Below are 27,595 nucleotides of genomic sequence, written 5' to 3'. Positions count from 1 at the left end.
TGTAGCCTATATACTTTAGTGTTACCCCTTTATCCTGATGCTGTTTCATTGTTTGAGGCCATATTTTATACGGAAATATTATTTTGCAATTAAATGGAGTGATAATTATTTAGATCGTAACTTTTCTGCTTTCTTTTTCTTCTATTTCGTTTTTCATTGGTCATCGTTCGTATCAAAGCTTGCTCAATTCGAATCGGTCTATCCCAGCTTGAAGCCAAAATAGATGCTGGTTCAGACGGATTAATTTATTTTTTCACCCATTTTAAGAAAATTTGACTATATCGAACGTGCAGGTACCTGGATCCAGGAAATCTCTATTTTTGTGACGGTACCGAATTGGCTGCAACGTGATTCCATTGCAGTTTTGATTCATTCATCGCTGATTTTGTAATACAGTCTGGAACAATTCTAGAGGCCAAATGCTCACGGTACTAACAGTGCTCACAGTTGATACTTTTTACTGATTCAAGGGGACCACAGACTTGTCAGTTTAAAACCAGTAACCATGGGTAGTGTATAAACATATGATTAAACATTATTTTTTCCAACAAATTTACAAAATTTTACTGTGTGCAATGGAGAAATGCAACAATTATTGTGAGTACATTATTGCCTTTCATTTTTCGTTAAATTTTAACATCTGGATAAGTGCAAAAAGTGCAAATATTGAAGTAATGCTCTCTATGATTTGTTGATAGGATCATGTATCCGTAGTCGCGATAGCTTTAAATTAGATGAAAGTGGCAGAAATCCCTTAAAATAAGTGCAATATCATCAATATCAATATAATATCGATATCATCGAGCCAGATTCATCTTACGAAAATGGTACACGTGTAATTGTAAATGAAAATACACGTGTAAAATTGGCCCAATTTTACACGTGTACTTTATCCAAATTACACGTGTACTTCATCCTAATTACACGTGTACTTCATCCAAATTACACGTGTACTTCATCCTAACTACACGTGTACTTCATCCTAATTACACGTGTACTTCATCCAAATTAAACGTGTACTTCATCCTAACTACACGTGTAGTTCATCCTTATTACACGTGTATTTCATCCAATATTACACGTGTCTTACACGTGTACTTCATGCTAAACACATGTGTCTTTGATTGCCATTTTTTGTTGAATTCAAATCAAACCACCATGTGAGGAAATCTCCTTAATCTATGTGCTGTTTAGAATGAACACTCAAGAGATTCACATTTTCCATACTAACTGATTTATTCATCTTCATAAATTTTATAAATTTTTGAGTAATTGCATGTCTTATGTTGGCCTCTTTTGCACCCTTCTCCTTTCGACATTGTTCTGAAATGATAACCATTTGAAAAAAATTAAGCAAAAGTATACAATGATTTCTTTACGAGGATAAATAAATCAACTTCAGCTGCTTGGGATGATGATTAAATTATATAGCTTTTTCTAACAGTCTTCTGCATATAACAGCTTTTCACTCTTAATGACTTGATTTTAAGCCATATGGTGAAATGCTTGACAATCTGGAAATTTCAATGTTCAACGCCACCTGATGAAAAACAAGGGGTCTAGGGACACCATGCCCGTACGGTTACGAATGCTAAACAATCAACATAATGAAATAGAAACAGGACATTGAAACTCACCACAATCATAGAACATGTCACAAGCTACAATTTTACAATTGATCGATGTTATAATGTATTCATAGGTACCAAAATAAATTAGACAAATTGTATATAATTCAATACTCAACTCCCCCTGGTGGTGAGAACAAAAACCTGGGTAACCCCAATTCCACATGAGGTGAATACTACAACAGTGGTAACAATTATCACATATCAAGACTATAAGTCAAAACCTGTCGATATTTTCCTTCAAAAACCTTCTTTTATCTACGAATGAGAACTGATGACACCAAGATGGCTGCCAAATGTGTCATGCTTGACTGATCGAAAAATCTGTCTCGTATGTTTTAGATTGTTAAGAAATGTATACCCATCTCAAATTTCAAAGAAAAATTGCAAACCATTAGGCAGCTACAAGGCAAAAATGACCTTTTTGGGTACAAAAAAGGTCACATGATGGCCATCTTGTGTCAAGATGGCCATCTTCATCTTCAAAATCTCCTTTGAAAACTTCAAAAAATTGCATAAGTGATGATTTTGGGGAACGAAAATGGCCAATGCAGTTGGCCATCTTGATTCGGACCAGTTTTGGGCTGAAGACATGTCTAGGATAGATATGTGTGTAACTTAAATATCAAGAGTATTAAAACTTCCCAAAATACTGGATTCCATCTACAGACGAACAAAGGGTGAATGCAATAGCCCGCTTGCTTGGACTTACGTCTCAAATGGGCTAAAGCTGGGGACACATAAGGCAATTTCGTCGAGCACTTAAGTTGTGCAACGAAATCGTCGGTAAAATCACCTAGTTTGTCAGGGTCTGCGCCGACTGAATCGCCCGAATCCAACACGTCCTGCGACTGAATCACCCAACACATCAGGCCACGGTGATTGTTCGCCTTGAGCGCCATATTAAACGTTAAACCCTCCCCTTTTCTGACCAAGTGCCCTTTTGAATCACAGGTGAAAAATTCCACCCTATGATCAAAGTGCACAAACCCCATAGCCTACAACCGTTTCACACAGGGAGACCTGTATTGACTAGTGCCCTTTTCATAAGAGCTGAACCCTCGTTCTTCCAGCTTGGATCCGCCCCTGTAAAACAACAACAAATGAATGCTAGCCATTATATATTGAATTCATGTACTTACGTATTATTTAGCTGACCCGGTTTGGGTCCAACTTTTTTCCTCATGGAAGACTTTCATTGCGTCACATCCAGTCCAATGCCTTGACAATTAGTTCTTCTTTTAAATGAGTGGACAACAGCATGCATGCACCCAACAGTATTAGGTTTTCCGACTAATCAGCGTATGGCAGCAGCTGTTGTATCATCCAATAGTGAGTAGGCATCCTAAAATGAGAAGAATTTACAATGCTTACGCTATAATCTTTACTAAAACCATTCCGACGCTCATATAATATATAATGTAAATACCTGATTTTCATCACGCTGTCGTTGTTGAGAAATCAGTGGAGAATTGAAGGCTCTCTCGCGCTAACATCGTTTTCCAACAATCCCCCAGTGGACACATTTTTAAGCCAAAAAAACGGGAATTCCAATTTTATAGTGTCTGTCCTTGGATCAATTCTTATTGGTGTAGACCCTATAAAGTTTGAAAAAAAATGGTCAAGAATTGATTGCACTAACGTCGTTTTTGCCCCCAGTCGAAACTCCGACAGCGACCTAATTTCATGTCCAGCATACAAGTTTAATGGCGATGATGGGCGCACAACAAAATCTAAATGACCCTGCAGTTTTTAGATTGGATGCATAAACACCAAAGACACTCCGTTTTTATCCCTCACAATTGGAATGATCATTTACAATTTTTTCACTGGACATTCAATCATTTAAGGCCTACTAATACTATGCTAACTAATTCAAATTCAATTCAATACTAGGTCATGTTGCTTTTCATTCCAATAAACATATTCTTTTAGTGACCTATAAACCTTTACTTTACTACATAACAATAATCATACCTGAACAATCCACAACGCGTCCTTTATACGCGGGATAATAATAAATGGCCTTCGACTTTTTTGTTCTTCCACTTCCATTCTTCCAATCCATTCTAATGAATCTAATTCAATGATCCATTCAATGATCCATTCAATGATCCACTATGTGTTTGACCTCAAACAAAGAAACAGTGTCACTTTCGGCCCAGTTGTCAATGATCCCCTTTTATGGACTGATTGTCATCCATTATTGCGTTTTGCAATCATTATGAGAATAGAATAGATCGTGAAAACCTGTGAAAACGTGTTGCTTAACAATGGCAATATGGCTGCCACCGCGCAGGGGTGCTTGGGAGTTTAATTGAAATAAATTATTTAATTATTAATAAGTTTTATGTCTGCATTTTAGTTCAATTAGAATTAAAAAATAATCGTGTTAAGTGATATTTAATTAGCAAAAATTACTTATACTAAGGGTTATTATGAAGCTAAGGCAAAATCAATTAAGTAAATTGAAAATAACGATTCAGTGAAGAAATGACGATCATTTTAATATACGCTGTATTATAAAAATAGACAAAAAGGTGCATGAATAAGGCCTCTAACTATTTAATTCAACATTTAGATGAGATTATTTTGTCTAGGTTGTTTTTCTGTTCATGAAAACCATTTATCTAGAGCTCGTCAGTTCGTCAGTGAGGTTTTCATTTTGGTAGTGTTCCAAAATGGAAGACAAGTAACACAAAGATGCGCTTTTTAGTGGAAAATTACCCGTAAATATCGATATACACCAACCGAATTCGTCTTTTGCAAGCATGGAGTTTGAAAAAGAAAATTGCAAGTAAAAAGGCCAGTGAAAATACGCGAGTAGGCCTACATGTTAAACATTTGAAGGTAAGATCATTTTAAATGTAAGCAAATCAAATTGACTTTATTGGTCCTTATCAATATCAATAAACATGTATATTATTGGTTTGACAGTTCAATAAAGTTGACAGGACAAACAAGAGACATGGAGAATTATGCAATTGAATAGGTCAATTGTTTAGTTTAATGTTAATGTTGTTAGTTAATCTTTTAATCCAGGTCCGATCTGGTATGTTATGCATGAGGTTTACTGTTCATCGCAACAATAGGCTACAAAATCGCTAGCTGGAAATAAACCTACGTCGTATAGGCCTACTGTAGCCTTAAGTTCTATATGGGTTCTATTTGGGAATAATTTAATCTCAAATTACTTTTTGTTTTGTAGATGGTAATATGTTGCTAAATGATGGACATTTCGATTTTTCAAGAAGTGGATTTTGAGAATCTGGAAGATTTAAGAATTGAAAATGGCCACAATCCACCAATAATGCAGACAATGGTTATGACAACGTAAGTTAGTAATACAGTGCCTTATGACTAAAAATGCAATCTTAATTGCCAATCTACTCATCCGATATGAACTTGACCAATCACAAAAATGTTTAATCTGTTTTGCAGCCACAGCTCATTGATGGAAATAGATGATCCTCTCCACACAAATGGTGAGGTGAACCATCGTGGGGCTGTTACTACTATTATGGCGTTCTCCCTCAAAGCTGGATCCACATCAACTGTTTTGACTGGATTGTTGGATCAGTTGAATTTACTGTTACTGAGAAGCGGTTCTACGCAGTTCTAATTACCCTATTTTCAAAAGATTTTCTCTATGTCCGGAGGTGAACAAATATTACTGCCCCGTATATAAGACATTATTCAAAAAACTGCAGGTATGATACAAATGTTCATTATGTGTTATACAGTATGATAAGGCAACATTAGAGGAAAAAGGACATTTTTTTGTGTACATGCCCGTTAATGAACAACTGAAAAGACTCCTCGGCTAAGAAGAGCTAGCTAGCAAAATTAATGAATGGGCCTACAAGGAAAGCAGAACACTTCGAGCTGGTGACAGCAATATATTCAACATTTTTCATAAATAACATTGTAATTCGGGGCTTGGGCAGTCCCCTAAGCCTCTAGTTATCTTGATAATAAATGAAAAATATCCAAAATTTTTTGTTCAGATCATGATTTTTGTGAAACAGTTTTTGGATTTATTCAAGGGGCAACAAAGACATGTGCTTCATTCATACAGGATCCAATCTAGTCAATTCAGGACAAACAACGTGACTTTTTTGACACGGCATCCTGGAAAAAACTACTAAATGAGGATCAAATAATTCAATAAGACAGGAGATTCCTTCAATTTCTCAAACATTACATGCACAATCTTACTTTTAATAAAATCATGTGAAGCTAAATGATGTAATTACAAATTTTATTGCAGATTACAAAAGTGACCAATTATGAGAAACAAGGTACATGTATAATTTTTTAGCCTAGTACATGCATCCAGATTGCACGTGTATTTCAGAAGCCACATATGAATTTACACGTGTTTTTAAAATACACGTCATAAGTTACACGTGTATTTCAAAATACACGTCAAAAGTACACGTGTAATTTCATATTACACGTGTCTTTAGCTAAATACACGTGTACCATTTTCATAAGGGCTACCAGGCCTTCGTTATGCGACCGGTTGACGATTTTGTTATACAAATATGCTGTTTCATGTATTGTTCATTTTGATGAAAAAGGTATGGCTGATTTATTAATGGATAGACAAATAAATGAATTTAGACTCGGATATTGCGAAATAAGTCGACGCTTTCGTAACAAATATATACTCCACACTAATCTGATACAGTATTAGTGGGTCATGTTTTTATACGAAACTGATCCATAGGACCATTACACACACACACACATACACACACAGTCCCTCGAATATTGGGTTTTCAATGTGTTATAGCCCATTGCATGCCATTCCACATGATAGATAGAACGACCATTTGAGACCTGGGACTCAAGCACCAGCAGAGAATTCGGGGCACGACAGTCCTTATTGGGTCTTGTATAAAACTTAAATAGCATACCGGTATATCGGGTACCCGGTATATGATTTCGAGACCAACAGAACGGTTCGTTTCCTTTGTAATAGTCATCTCCATACACCCCCGATACACAACCAGCCTCGCACCCTCCGATACACCACCGGCCTCGCAAACAGCCGACGCTTTTCAAAAATACCGAACGCGAACGCCTAGCTACTCGATCAGGGACTTGCCACCTACGACCGTAAAGCGACATGCCGCACCAATAATTGAATAACCCAAGACGCCATAATAAATGTTATTCTGCATTTAAGGGGGGGGGGAGTATCAAATTAGTCCGAATTGCAAACAGCAGCATTTTGTTCTGAGGCACAAATACGGTGATATTTAAAGCAGTTGGGATTTTCTGTGTACGGGCCACATGTAACAAAAGAACAAGTTTGAGTTTGGTCATATATGAGCTGTCCAATTTAAGTTGTTGTAAGCATAGCCCTTTGACAGTGAAATGCCACAATAATAACCACTGAGATAGTCTTAGCTAAAGGATTGCTTAATAGATGTCGAATAAACACTATAATCCGTGTATACTGTAGATAAATGAAGAAATCCTACACTTCAAATTTAAAATTATACGATCAAATTTATTACTATGAAACCACAGCCATCATCAGGTGGAATGACCAGAAAAACAAGTGTTTACGGTAGGCGGCCGCACTGAACCAGGCAGGTTTTTTTCATGAAAGTTGCCCAGTAAACGGATTTAAACAAATCTAAATCTTCGATCCAATTGAACCATTTGTTTTCGATTTTGATGAAGTTTTGACTCAATAGTATCAATCGTATACCCGGTACCTAAGATGCCATTTTCATTACCAGGCGGATCTAGGAAATTTGGAAGAAAAGAAAATGTATTTTTTTAAAAATTAGCTCTTATGGCCTCTAGAAAATTGGTCAAAGTGGTCAAAATTAGCTCTTATGGCCTCTAGAAAATTGGTCAAAGTGGTCAAAATTAGCTCTTATGGCCTCTAGAATTCATCTAAGATGTGAATATTTAATCACGAATCCCCGATGTCGGCTGTGTATCCTGATATTACTGTACGGTACATAATTTTATATATATTCATATGGTAGACTTTACTTACCTATTGGGACCTATATGGTTTCATACTAAAAATTATATATTCCATAGATTTAACAGACTTATTGGGTGCCTCAAACTGCGGAAACATTATGTACAGGTCTATTGGGTCATCACCTTATGAGTCCCAAGTTTGAACTGCTTATTCAAATTAGTAAATTAAACATTATTTCGAGTCAAAGTTTAATTGTATTGACGACCCAGAAGTGGTTCTAATCTCTTAAGAATTACAGAGATGGAGCTGTCGTCATAATGACGATCACCTAATCGGATTTTACAATCTTAAAATTTCGTCTTGTACGTTTTCTGTAGCGCAGGTGATCAAGTCTTAGGATCAACTTCATTGTAACAAATGATTTCAAATATCAGAAGCCCAATGCGTTTAATGATTCAATTAAATGGTATCGTGCTGTTGGATGAAAGTGGGGGTAAATCATTGTATTGTGATCTTATTCGTTTTGAATTGGTCATTGGTGGTCAATGGTCAATTTATGAATCTTCAATGGCGAATCTTTTCTAGTTTCACACCAAACGCGGTATATCGTTCTCATGTTCGTGAAATTGTAATTCGTCAGTAGTGGTCAGTGTTGGTCAGCTTATGAATTTGCAATGATGAATACTTGGTAGTTTGTAAACAAACATGGCTTGAGAAATTTCCGATATTCGAAGTCTGAATCGTTCAGACTCGGGGATCATATCTCAATTGGTCAGTTTCTGACCATCTCGGTGTCAGCATTGTGGTCGATAGCTTATATGAAACATTTGTAGATAACCAACGAAGGGGCCCAAAAGCACAAGCCAATTTCCAGTGATGTGATCCAAAAGATGCCCTACTGAAAAAAGTAGTCTCTCAATTGTACGAAACCAAATCGCACAGGAAAATTAATTTAGAAATTGTCGACTAGTAGCCACAGGCACTGGTTTTTTCTACGTAGTCTCTCATTTCATATCATAAGATTTCCCCCGTTTCAAACTGTTGAGTTTATGAGATAATATTAAACAGACATATTGGGGCCCTCAGTAATAACTAATATATTTCTTTTGATATTTGTACCTATCTGTTGGGTCCATCAAACAGTTGGTTTTCTGTAGTAACTAATATATATCACATGATACATGATTGTACTATCTATTGGGTCAAATATGGTCTTATATCAAACTTATACATTCCGATACCCATATGGGAGACTTTAATAGACCATTCTAAGTAGTTTCCTGTGAAATAATTTTATTTTCTGTTTTCACGGTACTGCATTGGCATAATCCAAGAGAATGGAAGGGATGTATGGATTCATGTAATATGGCAGATTCAAGTGCCGCTGCATATCCACATGGAAACGTTTGGCAATGTGAGGAAGTTCCTGCACTGTTCCTTCCTTTGAATTCACCAAATTACTAAATCAACTCAGCATAGTCAATATACATGTAGTTTATCCTTCAAAATCGAAGAGTGCTTGCGCATACACGTAGGCCTTAATCCTAATTCCACTATGTCTTGTATTATCGAAACCTATATCAACCCCATCTGACAAAGTTTAAATCAAACTTTGTCAGAAGGGGTTGAGAATTGAATAGGTTTCAATTGTTATCATTGGCTAATCGGGATCAGTTCAATTTTGATCTCATGTTTGTCTATACATCAATAATTAGGAATTATCCAAGTTTAGCGCAGTCTAATGTGTATACGGTTCCTAGAAAAATCAAATCGATATTTGGGTAAAGCCTGTGAATTTAACACAAACACTTGGATTATACATCATTATAAGTTTATTTGGAATCTTTCTCTTTTTTATAATTTTCTTTGTCAGCATTTTAGTGGCTTCGTCCAAAAGTTCACGATTAGGCATTCTGTTGGAACGAATGCAAGATCGTATGAAATATTTTATCTTCATCCGATGACCAGCGCCTTCGTGTTTTCATTCTGCCTATTAAAAGAAAGAAAATTCATTTATTTCTATATTTGGTTTAGGTTAAAAAATGATACTTTGTTTCTCTGCAGCTGCCGGGAAATAGTGTAAATTCCAATAAAATTTGTAATCAGTTCATTTCTATAGCTGCAGGGTCTATAATTGTATGCCTGATAGTGATTAGAAAAATAATGTACTGGGTAGATAGGCTGCAGGGTAAATTAACTTTAAGCTAGGTAGAGCGGAGAAACAAGGTATCATTTTTTCCCTTAATTGACCAATTTGAATACATGACCCGTCAAATTATATAAAACATACGTGCACAGTCAAAGTGGGAGGCACTACTTGTTCAGGTACTTGAGCTATTTAAATTAACCTTTTTGAAAGTAAGCTACCTGGGTAGGGATATCAAAATTGTGACATTGAAACTCGGGAAGTGCACTATTATATTGTATGTATATTAAACATCGCCTCAGCCTGGCAGCATATCGAAAAAGGTATGACCTTTAAACTTTATATATTCTTTATGATATACTAGTAAAACTAAACTGCTTTCAAATGTTATTACGGTTAATTTCAACCATTGATATTTAGCACTGCTTGGTGGCCATGATGAATAATGCATCCCTGTAAAACTTGATGTACATGTTCATAGGGACATAATCTGCAACTTTGCACTACATCATAATATTGAATTTCGACCCGAGAATAATCTGAAGAATATGTATTGGTTATGTTTTAAATTACAATTGCTCATGTGACCTTGAAACTCAGGACGGCCATATTGCATCCGATTGACCCAAAATCTCTCTCATGCTGACGCACCCTTCAGGAATGCAATCTGATAGATCAAGCAGAGTGTCCTCAATATTTCCCTTGAAAACTTCAAAAATAAGTAAAAAATGCTGATTTCAGCAAACAAAAAATGGCCGCCAGTCAACCATGTTGATTCTGACTAAGCTAGTATTTTGTAAAAAAGTGTATCTAGGGTAGATACATGTATATAAATAAATTATATCAATTGCATTAATATATTTTTATAAATGATATAGGGCCTATTACATTTTATAGATTATAGATTATAGATTGTACCTATCTATTGGGTCAATCAAACAGATGGTTTCCTCTGTAATAACTAATACATTCCACATGATAGTTTGTACCGACCTGTTGGGCCCTAATAATACAAAATAATCCATATGATAGATTTGACCAGACCAATCTAACTTTGGGTTTACTGTGTTATAAATACATTCTATCATAGATTTCCCTCAAACGGGGCATGTGAAAAATAATATATATTCAGTATGAATATAGACTTTAACAAACATATTGGGTCCCTCAAGGTGATTAGTAAGTACTTGGTGAAATACCTGACAATCTGCAAATGTCAAGAATTACCATTACGATAGAGCATTTCATGCACTGGCACAACTTGCAATTTCTTGTGGTAATAACGTCACATTTTTTGGTACAAAAAGGTCACAGGACGGCCATCTTGTATCCGATTTTCCCAAAATCTCTCTCATGCTGACGCACCCTTCAGGAATACAATCTGATAGATCAAGTAGAGTGTCCTCAAAATTTTTCATGAAAACTTCAAAAATAAGTAAACTAGCAGTCCAGTGACACCATGCCAGGTAGTTTCAAATGCTCAACAATCTAACAATTTCAATATTCAGCGCCCCTGGTAACCAGATACAAAAACCAATGACCCTGAAACTCACCACAATCAATTAGAATAAGTCAACAGCTACGATTTTGTAATTGATTGTGATAACAAAATATGCCTCGTTACCGATTTAATATGGAAATACTAAGTTATTCTACTATTCAATGCCCCCTGGTGACCATATGCAAAACCCAATGACCTCGAAACTCACCACAATCAAAGAACATGTCATGAACTACAACTTTGCAATTGATCATGGTAACAAAATATGCCTAGATACCAATCTATAAGGAAATACTAAGTTATTCTACTATTCAACGCGCCTGGTGACCATATATAATAACTCATGTCCTTAAAACTCACCACATACATAGACGATGTCATGAGCTATAACTTTGCAATTAATTGTGGTAACAAAATATGCATAGGTACAGACATAATATAGAAATACTAAGTTATTGTATTATTTAACGCCCCCTGGTGACCATATACAAAAACCGATGACCTTGAAGCTAACCAAAATCATAGAACACCTTATGAGCTACAACTTTCAATAGATTGTGGTAATACAATATGTTTAGGTATCAATATAATGTCGAAAATGGAAAATTTTGATAATTAAGGGATAGGAGCACCCTTAATACGACCAGTCAAACTGCGCAGTATTAATAAACCATCGTTTTTATATCCACTTTACACTGTATTGAAGGATTGCCAAAAAGTTTTCATTTTCGCATGTTGAAATGAGAAAAAATAAGCCATTTTTGAAATTCTAACAATATGCGTCCTGAGTTTCCATACCTACGAACCATTGATTTTTGATGATTTGATTATAATTTCAAATGGTAGGCGCGGAAACATATTGTTAAAATTGATTTACGGTCAACCCCCAATATAACAGTTTCACTGGTAGTATGAAGATCAAATTCAGGTATGTGTTCAAAAGTTTTAGAGAAATATCCCAAAAAAATTGACTTTCGTTCCCTAGTGGGCTAAAAAGGTATGAAATAACTAAACTGATTTACCATCAGTTGCGGAAAGTTGACTCATATCTACCATAAGACTCTCTCTATGTGATTCAACTGCGGATTGATTGGAATCTTTCACACCAATTGTATCGAACTTGGTGGTCCATTTTCCTGTGAAAATTAAAAATATGAACATGCATAAGCAATTGAGTAGTGGTTGAAATTGAGACCAAAATTGATATTTTTTGGGTACGAAAAAAGGTCACAGGACGGCCATCTTGCGTCCGATTGACCAAAAATTTCTCTCATGCCGATGCACCCTTCGGGTATACAATCTGATAGATCAAGGTAATTGATCAGAGTCTTCAAAATTCCCTTGAAAACTTCAACTAGGGGTCCAGGGACACCATGCCCACTTGGGAAGTGGTTCCAAATGCTCAACAATCTAACAATTTCAATATTCAACGCCCCCTGGCAACCATATACAAAAACCAATGACCTTGAAACTCACCACAATCATAGAACATGTCAGCAGCTACGATTTTGTAATTGATTGTGATAACAAAATATGCCTCGTTACCAATTTGATATGGAAATACTAAGTTATTCTACTATTCAACGCCCCCTGGAGACCATATTCAAAACCCAATGACATCAAAACTTACCACAATCATAGAACATGTCATGAACTACAACTTTGCAATTGATCATGGTAACAAAATATGCCTAGGTACCAATATAATAAGGAAATACTTAGTTATTCTACTATTCAACGCGCCCTGGTGACCATATAGAAAAACTAATGTCCTTAAAACTCACAACAATCATAGATGATGTCATGAGCTACAACTTTCCAATTGATTGTGGTTACAAAATATACATAGGTACAAATATAATAAAGAAATGCTAAGATATTGTATTATTCAACGCCCCCTGGTGGCCATATACAAAATCTAATTACCTTGCAACACACCATAATCATAGAACATGTTATGAGCTACAACTTTCTAATTGAATGTGGTACCAAAATACGCTTAGGTATCAATATAATGTGGAAAAACTTTTTCCCATTTACGAATGAGTACTGGTGAGACCAAGATGGCCGCCAATTGCGTCATAATTGGCTGATGAAAAATACCTGTCTCAGGTATAAAACATCCCTTTCCAAAGAATACCCATCACAAATTGCAATGAGAAATGGCAAACCAGTAGGAAGCTACAGGACTCAGAATTCGGGCAAAAATTAACATTTTTGGGCACTAAAAAGGTCATAGGACGGCCATCTCGAGTCCGACCGACCCAATTTTTGTTATGTTGATGGGCCCTGGGGGGATTCACATATATCCGAAAGATCAAGGTAATTGATCGAAGCGTCTTCAAAATTTCTCTCAAAAAGATCAAAAATGTGTAAAAAGTGCTGATTTTGGCGAACAACAATGGCTGCCAGTCGGCCATCTTGATTCTGACAGGGCCAGTTTTTGGGCTGAAGATGTGTCTAGGGTAGATACATGTGTATCCCAAATATCAAGACGTTACCTTGAAGCGTCTTCAAAACTTCCCAAAATAACTGGATTCCGTCTACAGACGGACGGACAGACGACGGACGAAAAGTGAACGCAATAGCCCGCTGGGACTAAAGTCCCAAGTGGGCTAAAAATGAGTAAGAAAGTGCTGATTTCAGCAAACAGAAATGGCCACCAGTCAACCATGTTAATTCTGACCAAGCTCAGTTTTTGGGCAGAAGATGTATCTAGGGTAGATACATGTATATAAATACATTAAATCAATTACATTAATATATTTCTATAAATGATAATGGGCCTATTACATTTTATAGATTGTACCTATCTATTGGGTCCATCAAACAGCTGGTTGCCTGTGTAATAACTAATACATTGCACATGATAGATTGTACCGACCTATTGGGTCCTTTGTCTTATAGTACATAATAATCCACATGATAGATTTTACCAGACCAATCTAACTGTGGGTTTTCTGTGTTAAAACAATACATTCTATAATAGATTTCCCTCAATTCGGGGATTCCTATGTGATGAATAATATACATTAATATACATTAATGTTTTGAACACATACGTCTAATTGGTTTTAATACGACCAGTGAAACCGTGCAGTTTTAATAAACCATTGTTTTTATATCCATTTTACGCTGTATTGAAGGATTGCCAAAAAGTTTTCATTTTCGCATGTTGAAATGAGAAAAAATAAGCCATTTTTGAAATTCTAACAATATGCGTCCTGAGTTTCCATGCCTACGAACCATTGATTTTTGATGATTTGATTATAATTTCAAATGGTAAGCACGGAAACATATTGTTAAAATTGATTTACAGTCAACCCCCAATATAACAGTTTCACTGGTAGTATGAAGCTAAATTCAGGTAGGCCTACAATGTGTTCAAAAGTTTTAGAGAAATATCCCAAATAATCGACTTTCGGTCTAAAGTCCCTAGTGGGCTAAAAAGGTATGAAATAACTAAACTGATTTACCATCAGTTGCGGAAAGTTGACTCGTATCTGTCATAAGACTCTCTCTATATGATTCAACTGCGGATTGATTGGAATCTTTCACACCAATTGTATCGAACTCTGTGGTCCATCTTCCTGTGAAAATTAAAAATATGAACATGCATAAGCAATTGAGTAGTGGTTGAAATTGAGACAAAAATTGACATTTTTTGGGTACGAAAAAAGGTCACAGGACGGCCATCTTGCGTCCGATTGACCCAAAATTTCTCTCATGCCGATGCACCCTTCGGGTATAGAATCTGATAGATCAAGGTAATTAATCAGAATCTTCAAAATTCCCTTGAAAACTTCAAAAATGAGTAAGAAAGTGCTGATTTCAGCGAACAAAAATGGCAACTAGTCAACCATGTTGATTCTGACCAAGCTCAGTTTTTGGGCAGAAGATGTATCTAGGGTAGATACATGTATATAAATACATTAAATCAATTACATTAATATATTTCTATAAATGATAATGGGCCTATTACATTTTATAGATTGTACCTATCTATTGGGTCCATCAAACAGCTGGTTTCCTGTGTAATAACTAATACATTCCACATGATAGATTGTACCGACCAATTGGGTCCTTTGTCTTATAGTACATAATAATCCATATGATAGATTTTACCAGACCAATCTAACTGTGGGTTTCCTGTGTTATAATAATACATTCTGTCATAGATTTCCCTCAAACTGGGGGATTCCTATGTGATAAATATTTTATATTAAGCATGATAGACTTTAACAAACATAATGGGTCCTTCAAGGTGATTAGTTAGTACTTGGTGAAATACTGAACAATCTGGAAATGTCAAGAATCACCATTACCATAGGGCATTTCATGCACTGGCACAACATGCAATTGTTTGTGGTAATAACGTCATATGTCTAGGTACTAATATACTGTAGTACCATATTCTTCGGCTAATTTACGCCACCGGTGAACATAAACAATGCCTAGAAACTCACCACAATCTTAGGGCAATTCATGTTAGAGCAAGTCATGAGGCCAAGTTATTTACTGCGAATGAGAGAAATTGAGATAAATGATCGAAGCGTTTTTTAATATTTCCCATGAAAACTTGAACTAGGGGTCCAGGGACACCATGCCCACTTGAGAAATGTTTCCGTATGCTCAACAATCTAACAATTTCAATATTCAACGCCCCCTGGTGACCATATACAAAAACCAATGGCCTTGAAACTCACCACAATCATGGTACATGTCAGGAGGAATGATTTCATGGATTGTGATGACAAAATATGCCTCGTTACCAATTTAATATGGAAATACTAGATCATAGAACATGTCATGAACTAAAACTTTCTAATTGATCATGGTAACAAAATAAGCCTAGGTACCAATATAAGGAAATACTAAGTTATTCTACTATTCAATGCCTCTTGGTGACCATATAGAATAACTAATGTCCTTAAAACTTGCCACAATCATAGACAATGTCATGAGCTACAACTTTGCAATTGATTGTGGTTACAAAATATGCATTGATACGAATATAATATGGAAAGATATTGTATTATTCAATGCACACTGGGCCATATACAAAACCAATGACCTTGAAACTCACCACAATCATAGATCATGTTATGAGCTACAACTTTCTTATTGATTGTGGTAACAAAATACGCCTAGGTATCAATATAATGTGGAAAATTTTTTTCCCACCTAGGAATGAGTACTGATGACACCAAGATGGCCGCCAATTGCGTCATAATTGGCTGATCAAAAATACCTGTCTCAGGTATAAAACATCCCTTTCTTAAGAATACCCATCACAAATTGCAATGAGAAATGGCAAACAAGTAGGAAGCTACAGGACTCGGAATTCAGGCCAAAATTGACATTTTTTGGCATTAAAAAAGGTCATAGGATGGCCATCTTGAGTTCGATCGACCCAATTTTTGTTATGCTGATGGGCCCTGGGGGGATGCACATACATCCGAAAGATCAAAAAGTTCCCTCAAAAAGTTAAAAAATGTGTAAAAAGTGTTGATTTTGGCGAACATCAATGGCTGCCAGTCGGCCATCTTGATTCTGACAGGGCCAGTTTTGGGGCTGAAGATGTGTCTAGGGTAGATACATGTGTAACCTAAATATCAAGACATTACATTGAAGCGTCTTCAAAACTTCCCAAAATAACTGGATTCCGTCTACGGACGGACGTACGCTATGACGGACAATGGACGAAAAGTGAACGCAATAGCCCACTGGGACTAAAGTCCCAAGTGGGCTAAAAAGGTTCAAACAATGTCTAAAAGTGCTGATTTCAAAATGTATCAGAATAACTGGATTCTGTCAAGCTCGGGACAATGACACAAAGCGGATGCGATAACCCGCTTAAGTCCATTTCATGTGGCTAAAAAGGTATGAAATAACTAAACTGATTTACCATCGGTTGTGGAAAGTCGACTCATATCTGTCATAAGACTCTCTCTATGTGATTCAACTGCAGATTGATTGGCATCTTTCACACCAATTTGTATCGAACTCGGTGGTCCATCTTCCTGTAAAAATCAAAAATATGAACATGCATAAGCAATTGAGTAGTGGTTGAAATTGAGACCAAAATTGACATTTTTTGGGTACGATAAAAGGTCACAGGACGGCCATCTTGCATCCGATTGACCCAAAATTACTCTCATGCCGATGCACCCTTCGGGTATACAATCTGATAGATCAAGGTAATTGATCAGAATCTTCAAAATTCCCTTGAAAACTTCAAAAATGAGTAAGAAAGTGCTGATTTCAGCGAACAAAAAAGGCCACCAGTCAACCATGTTGATTCTGACCAAGCTCAGTTTTTGGGCAGAAGATGTATCTAGGGTAGATGCATGTATATAAATACATTAAATCAATTAAATTAATATATTTCTATGAATGATATAGGGCCCATTACATTTTATAGATTGAACCAATCTATTGGGTCCATGAAACAGCTGGTTTCCTGTGTAATAACTAATACATTCCACATGATAGATTGTACCGACCTATTGGGTCATTTGTCTTATAGTACATAATAATCCATATGATAGATTTTACCAGACCAATCTAACTGTGGGTTTCCTGTGTTATAATAATACATTCTGTCATAGATTTCCCTCAAACTGGGGGATTCCTATGTGATAAATATTTTATATTCAGCATGATAGACTTTAACAAACATAATGGGTCCTTCAAGGTGATTAGTTAGTACTTGGTGAAATACTGAACAATCTGGAAATGTCAAGAATCACCATTACCATAGGGCATTTCATGCACTGGCACAACATGCAATTGTTTGTGGTAACAACGTCATATGTCTAGGTACTAATATACTGTAGTACCATATTCTTCGGCTAATTTACGCCACCGGTGAACATAAACAATGCCTAGAAACTCACCACAATCTTAGGGCAATTCATGTTAGAGCAAGTCATGAGGCCAAGTTATTTACTGCGAATGAGAGAAATTGAGATAAATGATCGAAGCGTTTTCAATATTTCCCATGAAAACTTGAACTAGGGGTCCAGGGACACCATGCCCACTTGAGAAATGTTTCCGTATGCTCAACAATCTAACAATTTCAATATTCAACGCCCCCTGGTGACCATATACAAAAACCAATGGCCTTGAAACTCACCACAATCATGGTACATGTCAGGAGGAATGATTTCATGGATTGTGATGACAAAATATGCCTTGTTACCAATTTAATATGGAAATACTAGATCATAGAACATGTCATGAACTAAAACTTTCTAATTGATCATGGTAACAAAATAAGCCTAGGTACCAATATAAGGAAATACTAAGTTATTCTACTATTCAATGCCTCTTGGTGACCATATAGAATAACTAATGTCCTTAAAACTTGCCACAATCATAGACAATGTCATGAGCTACAACTTTGCAATTGATTGTGGTTACAAAATATGCATTGATACGAATATAATATGGAAAGATATTGTATTATTCAATGCACACTGGGCCATATACAAAACCAATGACCTTGAAACTCACCACAATCATAGATCATGTTATGAGCTACAACTTTCTTATTGATTGTGGTAACAAAATACGCCTAGGTATCAATATAATGTGGAAAATTTTTTTCCCACCTAGGAATGAGTACTGATGACACCAAGATGGCCGCCAATTGCGTCATAATTGGCTGATCAAAAATACCTGTCTCAGGTATAAAACATCCCTTTCTTAAGAATACCCATCACAAATTGCAATGAGAAATGGCAAACAAGTAGGAAGCTACAGGACTCGGAATTCAGGCCAAAATTGACATTTTTTGGCATTAAAAAAGGTCATAGGATGGCCATCTTGAGTTCGATCGACCCAATTTTTGTTATGCTGATGGGCCCTGGGGGGATGCACATACATCCGAAAGATCAAAAAGTTCCCTCAAAAAGTTAAAAAATGTGTAAAAAGTGTTGATTTTGGCGAACATCAATGGCTGCCAGTCGGCCATCTTGATTCTGACAGGGCCAGTTTTGGGGCTGAAGATGTGTCTAGGGTAGATACATGTGTAACCTAAATATCAAGACATTACATTGAAGCGTCTTCAAAACTTCCCAAAATAACTGGATTCCGTCTACGGACGGACGTACGCTATGACGGACAATGGACGAAAAGTGAACGCAATAGCCCACTGGGACTAAAGTCCCAAGTGGGCTAAAAAGGTTCAAACAATGTCTAAAAGTGCTGATTTCAAAATGTATCAGAATAACTGGATTCTGTCAAGCTCGGGACAATGACACAAAGCGGATGCGATAACCCGCTTAAGTCCATTTCATGTGGCTAAAAAGGTATGAAATAACTAAACTGATTTACCATCGGTTGTGGAAAGTCGACTCATATCTGTCATAAGACTCTCTCTATGTGATTCAACTGCAGATTGATTGGCATCTTTCACACCAATTTGTATCGAACTCGGTGGTCCATCTTCCTGTAAAAATCAAAAATATGAACATGCATAAGCAATTGAGTAGTGGTTGAAATTGAGACCAAAATTGACATTTTTTGGGTACGATAAAAGGTCACAGGACGGCCATCTTGCATCCGATTGACCCAAAATTACTCTCATGCCGATGCACCCTTCGGGTATACAATCTGATAGATCAAGGTAATTGATCAGAATCTTCAAAATTCCCTTGAAAACTTCAAAAATGAGTAAGAAAGTGCTGATTTCAGCGAACAAAAAAGGCCACCAGTCAACCATGTTGATTCTGACCAAGCTCAGTTTTTGGGCAGAAGATGTATCTAGGGTAGATGCATGTATATAAATACATTAAATCAATTAAATTAATATATTTCTATGAATGATATAGGGCCCATTACATTTTATAGATTGAACCAATCTATTGGGTCCATGAAACAGCTGGTTTCCTGTGTAATAACTAATACATTCCACATGATAGATTGTACCGACCTATTGGGTCATTTGTCTTATAGTACATAATAATCCATATGATAGATTTTACCATCAGACCAATCTAACTCTGGGTTTCCTGTGTTATAACAATACATTCTATCATAGATTTCCCTCAATTCGGGGATTCCTATGTGATGAATAATATACATTAATAGGCCTATACATTAATGTTTTGAACACATACGCCTAATTGGTTTTAATACGACCAGTGAAACTGTGCAGTTTTAATAAACCATTGTTTTTATATCCATTTTACGCTGTATTGAAAGATTGCCAAAAAGTTTTCATTTTCGCATGTTGAAATGAGAAACTAGGGGTCCAGGGACACCATGCCCACTTGGGAAATGGTTTCAAATGCTCAACAATCTAACAATTTCAATATTCAACGCCCCCTGGTGACCATTTACAAAAACCAACGACCTTGAAACTCACCAAAATCATAGAACATGTCAGCAGCTACGATTTTGTAATTGATTGTGATAACAAAATATGCCTCGTTACCAATTTAGTATGGAAATACTAAGTCATTCTACTATTCAACGCCCCCTGGTGACCATATTCAAAACCCAATGACCTCGAAACTCACCACAATCATAGAACATGTCATGAACTACAACTTTGCAATTGATCATGGTAACAAAATATGCCTAGGAGCGAACTCTTTTATCAGATCGGAGAATCCGTTTGCCGCCAATCGTACTCTTTTATTGGTCACGTGACTTTTTGGAGTCTCCGAAACCTCCTTTCTGTCGAGGTGGTGTGATTCGGATTTTGTGTGGAGCCAACCGGAGATTTCGGACGGAGACTTCGGAGGTCATAAAAGAGTACGCCCTTGGTACCAATATAATAAGGAAATACTAAGTTATTCTACTATTCAACGCCCCCTGGTGACCATATAGAAAAACTAATGTCCTTAAAACTCACAACAATCATAGATGATGTCATGAGCTACAACTTTCCAATTGATTGTGGTTACAAAATATGCATAGGTACGAATATAATAAAGAAATGCTAAGATATTGTATTATTCAACGCCCCCTGGTGGCCATATACGAAATCCAATTACCTTGAAACTCACCACAATCATAGAACACGTTATGAGCTACAACTTTCTAATTGATTGTGGTAGCAAAATACGCTTAGGTATCAATATAATGTGGAAAAACTTTTTCCCACTTACGAATGAGTACTGGTGACACCAAGATGGCCGCCAATTGTGTCATAATTGGCTGATGAAAAATACCTGTCTGAGGTATAAAACATCCCTTTCCAAAGAATACCCATCACAAATTGCATTGAGAAATGGTAAACCAGTAGGAAGCTACAGGACTCAGAATTCGGGCAAAAATTAACATTTTTGGGCACTAAAAAGGTCATAGGACGGCCATCTTGAGTCCGACCGACCCAATTTTTGTTTCGTTGATGGGCCCTGGGGGGATTCATATATATCCGAAAGATCAAGGTAATTGATCGAAGCGTCTTCAAAATTTCCCTCAAAAAGTTCAAAAATGTGTAAAAAGTGCTGATTTTGGCGAACAACAATGGCTGCCAGTCAGCCATCTTGATTCTGACAGGGTCAGTTTTTGGGCTGAAGATGTGTCTAGGGTAGATACACGTGTAACCTAAATATCAAGACGTTACCTTGAAGCGTCTTCAAAACTTACTGGATTCCATCTACGGACGGACGGACGAAAAGTGAACGCAATAGCCCGCTGGGACTCCCAAGTAGGCTAAAAATAAGCCATTTTTGAAATTCTAACAATATGCGTCCTGAGTTTCCATGCCTACGAACCATTGATTTTTGATGATTTGATTATAATTTCAAATGGTAGGCACGGAAACATATTGTTAAAATTGATTTACAGTCAACCCACAATATACCAGTTTCACTGGTAGTACGATGATCAAATTCAGGTAGGCCTACAGTATGTGTTCAAAAGTTTTAGAGAAATATCCCAAATAATCGACTTTCGGTCTAAAGTCCCTAGTGGGCTAAAAAGGTATGAAATAACTAAACTGATTTACCATCGGTCTCGGAAAGTTGACTCGTATCTACCATAAGACTCTCTCTATGTGATTCAACTGCGGATTGATTGGAATCTTCCACACCAATTGTATCGAACTCGGTGGTCCATTTTCCTGCGAAAATTAAAAATATGAACATGCATAAGCAATTGAGTAGTGGTTGAAATTGAGACAAAAATTGATATTTTTTGGGTACGAAAAAAGGTCACAGGATGGCCATCTTGCATCCGATTGACCCAAAATGTCTCTCATGCTGATGGAACCTTCGAGTACACGATCTGATAGATCAAGGTAATTCGATCAGTGTCTTCAAAATTCCCTTGAAAACTTCAAAAATGAGTAGGAAAGTGCTGATTTCAGCGAACAAAAATGGCCACCAGTCAACCATGTTGATTCTGACCAAGCTCAGTTTTTGGGTACAAGATGTATCTAGGGTAGATACATGTATATAAATACATTAAATCAATTACATTAATATATTTCTATAAATGATAATGGGCCTATTACATTTTATAGATTGTACCTATCTATTGGGTCGATCAAACAGCTGGTTTCCTGTGTAATAACTAATACATTGCACATGATAGATTGTACCGACCTATTGGGTCCTTTGTCTTATAGTACATAATAATCCATATGATAGATTTTACCAGACCAATCTAACTGTGGGTTTGCTGTGTAATAACAATACATTCTATCATAGATTTCCCTCAATTCGGGGATTCCTAGGTGATGAATTATATACATTCAGTATGATAGACTTTAACAAACATTGGGCCTAATGGGTCCTTTTAGGTGATTAGTTAGTACTTGGTGGAAATGTCAATGTCAATCTGTCATGTTGACTCATCTGTCATGTCTCTCCATGTGGTTAACCTGTGGATTGATTGGAATCTTCTGCACGACTCGTACCGAACGCGGTGGTCCATCTTCCTATGAAAATAAAAAATATGAACATGCATAAGCAATTGAGTAGTAGGCCTAGTTGAAATTGAGGCCAAAATTGACATTTTTTTGGTACAAAATAGGAAACAGAACGGCCATCTTGCATCTGAAAACATTCGGTTGGTTTTCACGAGCTCGGTGATCTAGTGGGATGACGCTGCGCTAGTAATTTACTTGCCCGGGTTTGAGTCTCGCTCTAGCCGCTCTATTTTCTCTACACTTTCCTTGAATTTTCTAAGTTGCGCACCTCCGTGCGCATGTGCGGCGTAAATCAGCCAATCAGCGACAATGTACGTTAAATAGCGGAACTAAATGTCGCAGCCGAAACACTCCAATCCCTCTTAGGGGACCGGCGGCTGCTGTTCAGGGTCGTTCTGCTTTTGCCCGGAACTTGTTGCCAAGACGTCCCCTTCTACTTCCACTCTCTGTAACAGTAAAACGGTCAATGTCGGTCGATGTCGGTCCTCGCGTTGAGAACGGACAACAGTGCTTAATTCAGTGAACTCCCTACACAAACGTTATCGGTCGTTGTCGGCCCTCGTGTTGAGGACACTAGACTCGTCTTTCCCACGCGAACAATGTCGAGAGACGTCGGTTCCCGCGTTGAGAACCGAACGGCGGCATTCTCTTAAGCGAACGTGAACGGTAGACACGTCTCTATCGCACAAACGATGTCAAGCGATGTCGGTTCTCTCGTTGAGGATCGAACAGCGGCGCCTCCTTAGCGAGCTTCTCGCACGATCGATCTCGGTCCTCCCGTTGAGGAACGAACAGCGGCGTCTCCCTAGCAAGCCTTTTGCACGATCATAGTCGATCCTCTCGTAGAGGATCGAACAGCGGCGACTCCTTAGCAAGCTTCTCCTACGATCAATTTGGAGACATCGGTCAACATCGGTCCTCTCGTTGAGGGTCGAACAGCAGCGCGCCATTAGCGAGCATCTCGCACGATCCATGTCGGTCCTCCCGTTGAGGATCGAACGGCGGCGTCTCCTTAACGAGATTCTCGCACGATCGATGTCGGTCCTCCCGTTGAGGATCGAACAGCGGCGACTCCTTAGCGAGCTTCTCGCACGATCAATTTGGAGCAACGTCGGTCCTCCTGTTGAGGAACGAACAGCAGCGCGCCCTAAGCGAGCTTCTCGCACGACCGATGTCGAGCGATGTCGGTCCTCTCGTTGAGGAACGAACAGCGGCGTCTCCTTAACAAGCTTCTCGTACGATCGATCTCGGTCCTCCCGTTGAGGATCGAACAGCGGCGTCTCCTTAACAAGCTTCTCGTACGATCGATCTCGGTCCTCCCGTTGAGGAACGAACAGCGGCGTCTCCCTAGCAAGCCTTTTGCACGATCAAAGTCGAGCGAAGTCAGTCCTCTCATTGAGGATCGAACAGCGGCGACTCCTTAGCGAGCTTCTCGCACGATCAATTTAGAGCAACATCGGTCCTCTCATTGAGGGTCGAACAGCAGCGCGCCATTGGCGAGCATCTCGCACGATCGCTGTCGGTCCTCCCGTTGAGGATCGAACAGCTGCGTCTCCTTAACGAGCTTCTCGCACGATCGATGTCGGTCCTCCCGTTGAGGATCGAACAGCGGTGTCTCTTTAGCGAGCCTTTCGCACGATCGATGTCGGTCCTCCCGTTGAGGATCGAACAGCGGCGTCTCCTTAGCGAGCTTCTCGCACGATCAATTTGGAGCAACGTCGATCCTCCCGTTGAGGAACGAACAGCAGCGCGCCCTTAGCGAGCTTCGCGCACGACCGATGTCGAGCGATGTCGGTCCTCTCGTTGAGGGTCGAACAGCAACGCCCCTTAGCGAGCTTCTCGCACGATCGATGTCGATCCTCTCGTTGAGGGTCGAACAGCAGCGCCCCCTTAGCGAGCTTCTCGCACGATTGATGTCGAGCGATGTCGGTCCTCTCGTTGAGGAACGAACAGTAGCGCGCCCTTAGCGAGCTTCTCGCACGACCGATGTCGGTCCTCTCGTTGAGGGTCGAACAGCAGCGCGCCCTTAGCGAGCTTCTCGCACGACCGATGCGAGTGATGTCGATCCTCTCGTTGAGGGTCGAACAGCAGCGCCCCTTAGCGAGCCTCTCGCACGATCGATGTCGATCCTCTCGTTGAGGGTCGAACAGCAGCGCCCCTTAGCGAGCTTCTCGCACGATCGATGTCGATCCTCTCGTTGAGGGACAAACAGCAGCGCCCCCTTAGCGAGCTTCTCGCACGATCGATGTCGAGGGATGTCGGTCCTCTCGTTGAGGAACGAACAGTAGCGACTATTTCAGCGGACGTGTACGGTGGACACGCCAGCACACTCCGCCTTGGAAGACTCCAACTCCTGCTCCTGAGAACTAGAGATTAAAATAAAAAGCATAGACTGATAGAATATGCCAGTAGTTTTATTACGACTGTCTCCCCGAACAACCAGTTTTCGACTGGCTAAACAACTCTGGAAGACGACTCCCCTCTGCCTGCGGACTACCATCCGGACCCAAGATGGCAGCACCATCCAATACCCGACTGTACAAGTTAAACTACCTACCACATAAACACTCAGCCGTATACGACACGTTACTAGATCTTGGTCTTATATTTCCCAATAAAATCAACTTAAGGTCTTAAGTTCCAAGTTAGTCTGAATACCAGTCGTTGTTACCGAATACCGGTTCCCTACAACCAACGACTAGGTACTAGACCAGTTCCAAGTGGGCTAAAAAGATATGGAATAACTAAACTGATTTACCATCGGTTGCGGCAAGCTGACTCATAGGCCTATCTGTCATAAGACTCTCCATGTGGTTCAACTGCGGATTGATTGGAATCTTCCACACGACTTGTAGGCTTATCGAATTACTTTATAGGCCTAAAGCAATTGAGTAGTAGCTAAAATATATACATGATCAGGGATGAAAACGGCCCATACTGAAAAAGTTGGAAAATAGGCCTAATGGAAAAAAAATTTTTTGGGAAACAAAAATCAGTAACTTTTAGCCAAAAATCTTACTTTCTTTTGGTCAAAATGTCAATAGTTTGGGCTTGAATTACAGCCGCTCTTTGAATGAGATGCCATATTGGTTTCTCCGACTCCACAGTTGTGCTAACTACTGCCAAAAGCCGGCTTAGGGAGCACTCCTAACTACGGAGCACTCCGATGTGAATCCTTAGTTATGCCATCCAATATAAGCCTAAAAGTTCCACCATAGACCTAGGCCTATCTCTTCACAATCACACCCCCAAGATAAATTGGCTGTGACTGTGTTGGACTACCGGTGCCGACCTGATTACACCTGCGGTAGGCCTAAAAGCCTGAATTAAAATATCATGCCAAACGAACGAAATCAAGAGTAAAAGTCGCCCCAAATATGTCCGGTTTGTTTAGGCCTACTACGGTCCATGGGTGTATTGTTTGGCAACTGTTCAGTGACATAGAATTGGCCTACTGAATTGAATTATTCAAAGAACATTCAATGAATCTATTGTTAACGTTAGGCTAGTTAACGATAGCCTAACCTGTCAGTGGTTTAGTTTCACGATCGGATATTTTCACAAACCACACGTTGATATAAGCCCATCCGATTATAAAAAGCTTACCACCGACGATTAGGTAACTAACTCAGTTGATACGAGCAAAAAGATTTCATTTATCAATAGTACTTACCCAACAAGCCGTGCATAAACGCTAAACATAATTCCGAATCGAAACGACGATAATGGCCGCCACGTTGATGTGATCCTTGAATCTGATTGGTCGAGTCATACGAATCAATCTGATTGGTCGATAGATATATATCAAATCTGATTGGTCGAATCATACATAACGTTTCCGGAGTTCACCACCAGAGGGGTGTTGTGTCGCTACTCAACGACCCAATATGCGTTTCTGCCACATACGATATAATAATGTATGGGTGCTAACCACATCAGCTAAATAATTGGGGCCAAAATTATTGGGTCCTAGTCCCAATAGATAGAAAATGACCCAATACGACAGAGAGGCCCCAATACTCCGAGTCTCAGAATCACGCATGTCCCGATAAGTTGGCGTTTATAAAACTATATATATATATATATATATATATATATATATATATATATATATATATATATATATATATATATATATATATATATATATATATATATATATATATATATATATATATATATATATATATATATATATATATATATATATATATATATATATATATATATATATATATATATATATATATATATATATATATATATATATATATTATATATATGTATATATATATATATGTATATATATATATATTAGAGACACAGAAATTGGCCTACGACGTAAAAAAAGGCCGACATCTTTACTTTCTCGAAATGTCAATAGGACATGAACTAATTGTGGCGGGATTTGGACCAAAGTTCCATTCATGTTAATCGCAATGACTGTGGACATTGATTGTTTTTGCTATTTTCATCT

The 27,595-nt window shown here is 38.1% G+C and overlaps 1 protein-coding gene and 2 long non-coding RNA genes across 12 annotated transcripts; 1 reads left to right on the top strand and 2 right to left on the bottom strand.

Annotated features, from left to right (window-relative positions):
* Positions 1 to 1,218: 1,218 nt before the first annotated feature.
* On the bottom strand, positions 1,219 to 3,908 carry LOC141914433 (uncharacterized). The gene is made up of 4 exons (XR_012620832.1): positions 3,606 to 3,908; positions 3,058 to 3,226; positions 2,771 to 2,973; positions 1,219 to 1,323 (listed from the first exon to the last, which is right to left on the bottom strand). It is a non-coding gene; the product is annotated as an uncharacterized LOC141914433 (long non-coding RNA).
* A 377-nt stretch (positions 3,909 to 4,285) lies between these two features.
* Positions 4,286 to 5,617, top strand: LOC141914434 (uncharacterized). The gene is made up of 3 exons (XR_012620833.1): positions 4,286 to 4,478; positions 4,837 to 4,961; positions 5,070 to 5,617. It is a non-coding gene; the product is annotated as an uncharacterized LOC141914434 (long non-coding RNA).
* Positions 5,618 to 9,292: 3,675 nt separating this feature from the next.
* On the bottom strand, positions 9,293 to 27,159 carry LOC141914458 (uncharacterized). Of its 10 annotated transcripts, none has more exons than XM_074805672.1 (9): positions 26,792 to 27,159; positions 25,877 to 26,016; positions 23,314 to 25,484; positions 22,195 to 23,123; positions 19,569 to 19,683; positions 17,137 to 17,251; positions 14,705 to 14,818; positions 12,251 to 12,364; positions 9,381 to 9,571 (listed from the first exon to the last, which is right to left on the bottom strand). In XM_074805672.1, the coding sequence occupies exons 5-9, from the start codon at positions 19,569 to 19,571 to the stop codon at positions 9,486 to 9,488; spliced, it is 432 nt and encodes a 143-aa protein (XP_074661773.1). In that variant the 5' UTR covers positions 19,572 to 19,683; positions 22,195 to 23,123; positions 23,314 to 25,484; positions 25,877 to 26,016; positions 26,792 to 27,159; the 3' UTR covers positions 9,381 to 9,485. The 10 variants fall into 10 exon arrangements, with proteins under 10 accessions (XP_074661779.1, XP_074661780.1, XP_074661773.1 ...); XM_074805676.1 differs by lacking the exon at positions 26,792 to 27,159 and having other exon boundaries at positions 22,195 to 22,308; positions 23,005 to 23,123; positions 25,877 to 26,782; XM_074805671.1 differs by lacking the exon at positions 26,792 to 27,159 and adding an exon at positions 26,138 to 26,782.
* Between the last annotated feature and the right edge of the window lie 436 nt (positions 27,160 to 27,595).

The sequence above is a fragment of the Tubulanus polymorphus genome, unplaced genomic scaffold (genome assembly GCF_964204645.1).
Source record: "Tubulanus polymorphus unplaced genomic scaffold, tnTubPoly1.2 scaffold_21, whole genome shotgun sequence".
NCBI classification, from domain to species: Eukaryota; Metazoa; Nemertea; class Palaeonemertea; order Tubulaniformes; family Tubulanidae; genus Tubulanus; species Tubulanus polymorphus.
This window is presented reverse-complemented; position numbering and strand designations above follow the sequence as displayed.

Excerpts from the sequence above, each read along its gene's own strand:
- LOC141914458 (XM_074805672.1), bottom strand. Across the intron at positions 14,819-17,136 it reads TCGACTTTCCACAACCGATG|GAAGATGGACCACAGAGTTC; the intron begins GTAAATCAGTTT and ends TAATTTTCACAG. Across the intron at positions 12,365-14,704 it reads TCAACTTTCCGCAACTGATG|GAAAATGGACCACCAAGTTC; the intron begins GTAAATCAGTTT and ends TAATTTTCACAG.